This window comes from Trypanosoma conorhini (assembly GCF_003719485.1).
Source record: "Trypanosoma conorhini strain 025E chromosome Unknown Tco_14.4_contig_00246, whole genome shotgun sequence".
NCBI classification, from domain to species: domain Eukaryota; phylum Euglenozoa; class Kinetoplastea; order Trypanosomatida; family Trypanosomatidae; genus Trypanosoma; species Trypanosoma conorhini.
The window spans coordinates 5,765-8,397 of NW_021704331.1; the positions used below are offsets into that span (position 1 = coordinate 5,765).

The window sequence follows — 2,633 nt, forward strand, 5'->3', positions numbered from 1 at the left end:
AGAACCGACGAGAGAGAGAGAGAGAGAGGCGGCGCCAATGTGGGAGCCCGCGGCCATTGACGAAGATGGGCCAAAGAGAAGGGAAAGAAAACGAAAAGGGGAGGGAAATTCGCAGCGAAAATTGGTCCGCGACGCTTTAACTGGGAGTGATGTTGTGTGGGACTCTCTTGGGTGTTCGTGGCTCTTGTCGGTGTGTATGTGTGTGTATGTGTGTGTGTGTGGCGCGTGCTGCCCGGATCTGTTACTTTTCTTTTCCTTTTCTCCTTCTGCCTCTTCCCTCGCTGCTCTTCGGCTGCGGCAGTGATTGGAACGTGGAATAAAAATGTGGCGTCGGTGGAGCTGCGTGCTGCGGGCGGCGCCGGCCCCGCTGGATCCCTCGCTGCTCTTCGGCGTCGGCCGGCCCCGCACGAAGGAGCAGGCGATGAAGTACCAAGAGATGAAGAACACCTCCATCCAGGCCGCCTTTCCGCACCTTGCCGCCTGCTGGGTGGGCCCGTGCTGGGGCACCGTGATGATCACCCCGAACCACCTCTCGCCGGTGTGCACGAAGATAGCCGTGTGGCGGTGCAGTGAGTGCCTGCAGGAGTTTGAGATGAGTGTCGCAAAGTTTATAGACCAGCACGGGGTGTGTCCACTCTGCAAGAAGCCGCAGCGAAAGCCCGAGGCGGCGGACGCGGAGCCGGAAGCAAAAGGCAGCCCCACGGCTGAGACGAAGAGCGGCGACGCAGGCTCGGAATCGGCGGCGGCAACTTCCGCCTCGCCGAATAATGGCGTGGCGTACGCGAAGGCGCCACGCATGATTCATACGAACTACAAGAGCGTATTACACGATAACCCCGAGTGGGAGGAGATCAACATTCAGCCCATGCTCGCACAGAAGTGGGAGAGTGTGGCCGCCCAGCTCCTGAACCCGGGCCCAGGCGAGGAAAAGGAGCTACTGCTCGCCTCCCCCAAGATTGACGGTATTCGTTGCCTCATCGGCTACAATCAAAGGCGGAAGGAGCCGCAGTTCTTCTCCCGTGGTGGTATCCTGCTAGAGTGCTGCCATGGGCTGGTGCCGCATGTTATGCCACTCTTTGAGGCGGACCCCACACTCCTCTTGGACGGCGAGCTCTTTGCGCCGCTCTGCAACTTTGAGGAGCTCAATGGCCTTGTGCGACGTCTGGCAAAGTTCACCTCCCCAGAGATGCGGCAGCGGCAGGCGCAGTTGCTGGAGTACTTCTCCTTTGACATTATGCACTCAGCGCAGCTCTCGGCGCCAAACGCCCCTTTCAGTGAACGCTACCAGCTGCTGAAAAAGCTGATCCCCATCTGCGGGGCGAAGCGCATCAGCGCCTACCAGCACGATGAGCAGAAGCGCAAAATTATTCGCCGCAAGCAGCACCCCGACACCACCGCGGCGGAGGGGGCGGTGAAACTCTACCACGTCCCCGCGGCGCAGGTGGGCGCGGAGGAGATGGAGGAGGTTTTGGAGGAGGCCTGCTCGCAGGGGTTTGAGGGGGTCATGATCCGCCGCCCAGGGTTCCCGTACGAGCACGGCAAGCGCAGCTTCGGCCTGCTGAAGTACAAAACGATGCACGACGCGGAGTACCGCATCGTGGACTTCCTGCCGGGGCAGGGCAAATTTAAGGGCGGACTCGGTGCTTTCATCTGTGAGACGAAGAGCGGCATCCGCTTCAACGCCACGCCCAAGACGACGTACGAGAATAGGCGGGCTCTGTGGAGCAAGCGAGAGCGACTGCTTGGCAAGTACCTCACGGTGCAGTACCAGGAGTTGTCGTCGCAGGATGTGCCACGCTTCCCCATCGCCAAGGCCGTGCGTGGGGCCTCGGAGGAGGAGTTTTTATAAACAAAACAACAAACAAACAAAAAAAGAACAACAACAGCAACAGCGGCACCCGGGGGAGGTGGGAGAAAGAGAAAAAAGGCACGACAACGAACCGACAAGGACGTGGCAGCTCTTTTTTCTTTTTCTTTTTTTTTTCTTGAAAGACGCACGCATACGTGCTTCTATACTGGAGGTTGGTTTTGTTTGATGACGAATGAGTGTCTGCTCCTCTCCTCCATGGGTGTCGGCGCGTGTGTGTTCCGCTCTTCCTCCGTTCATAATAAGCACATAGACTGCGCTTCTGTGGGTCTGCGGCACTTCACGTGTGGTCGCACCGCCGCCGTGATGAACACCACCCTCTTTTTTAGTTTTTTTTGTTTTTATTTATTACTTGTTACTCGCCTCACGCGCGCGCGCGCACACACACACACACGCATTCCGAGGATTCTGTGCATGTGCAACCCTGTGCGGGGGCGTGTGTGTGGGGGGGCAACTGTGCAGTAACGCACACTCATAGAACGAAGATGAGCGTGGCACATCCATACATACATATATAAACATATATATATATATATATTGCCCCGCTACACGTATATAAAGGCAAAGCAGAGCGGGGGAACGGGCAAAAGAGCACCCGACGATAATGGCGAAGAAGGAAAATAGAAATAAATAACCACCTCGCTGCTTGTCACTGCAAGGAGGGAGATCGCCCCCTCCCCTTTTCACACACGCACGCACGCGTCAAAGCACGCTTGCTTCTCAGCATTTTCTTTGCAGTTGTCACGGCAAGTGCCGCTTGCACGAT

General features: G+C 57.2%; 1 protein-coding gene across 1 annotated transcript, besides 5 other annotated features; it reads left to right on the plus strand.

Annotated features, from left to right (window-relative positions):
- Positions 1 to 9: 9 nt before the first annotated feature.
- Positions 10 to 28: a microsatellite.
- Positions 29 to 146: 118 nt separating this feature from the next.
- Positions 147 to 221: a microsatellite.
- Positions 222 to 322: 101 nt separating this feature from the next.
- On the plus strand, positions 323 to 1,849 carry Tco025E_04670 (putative DNA ligase; the record flags this gene model as incomplete). The annotated part of the gene is made up of 1 exon (XM_029371580.1): positions 323 to 1,849. One exon carries the CDS (start codon positions 323 to 325, stop codon positions 1,847 to 1,849), a length of 1,527 nt encoding a protein of 508 aa, XP_029228336.1.
- Positions 1,850 to 1,961: 112 nt separating this feature from the next.
- Positions 1,962 to 1,987: a microsatellite.
- Positions 1,988 to 2,188: 201 nt separating this feature from the next.
- Positions 2,189 to 2,225: a microsatellite.
- Positions 2,226 to 2,363: 138 nt separating this feature from the next.
- Positions 2,364 to 2,405: a microsatellite.
- Positions 2,406 to 2,633: the final 228 nt, after the last annotated feature.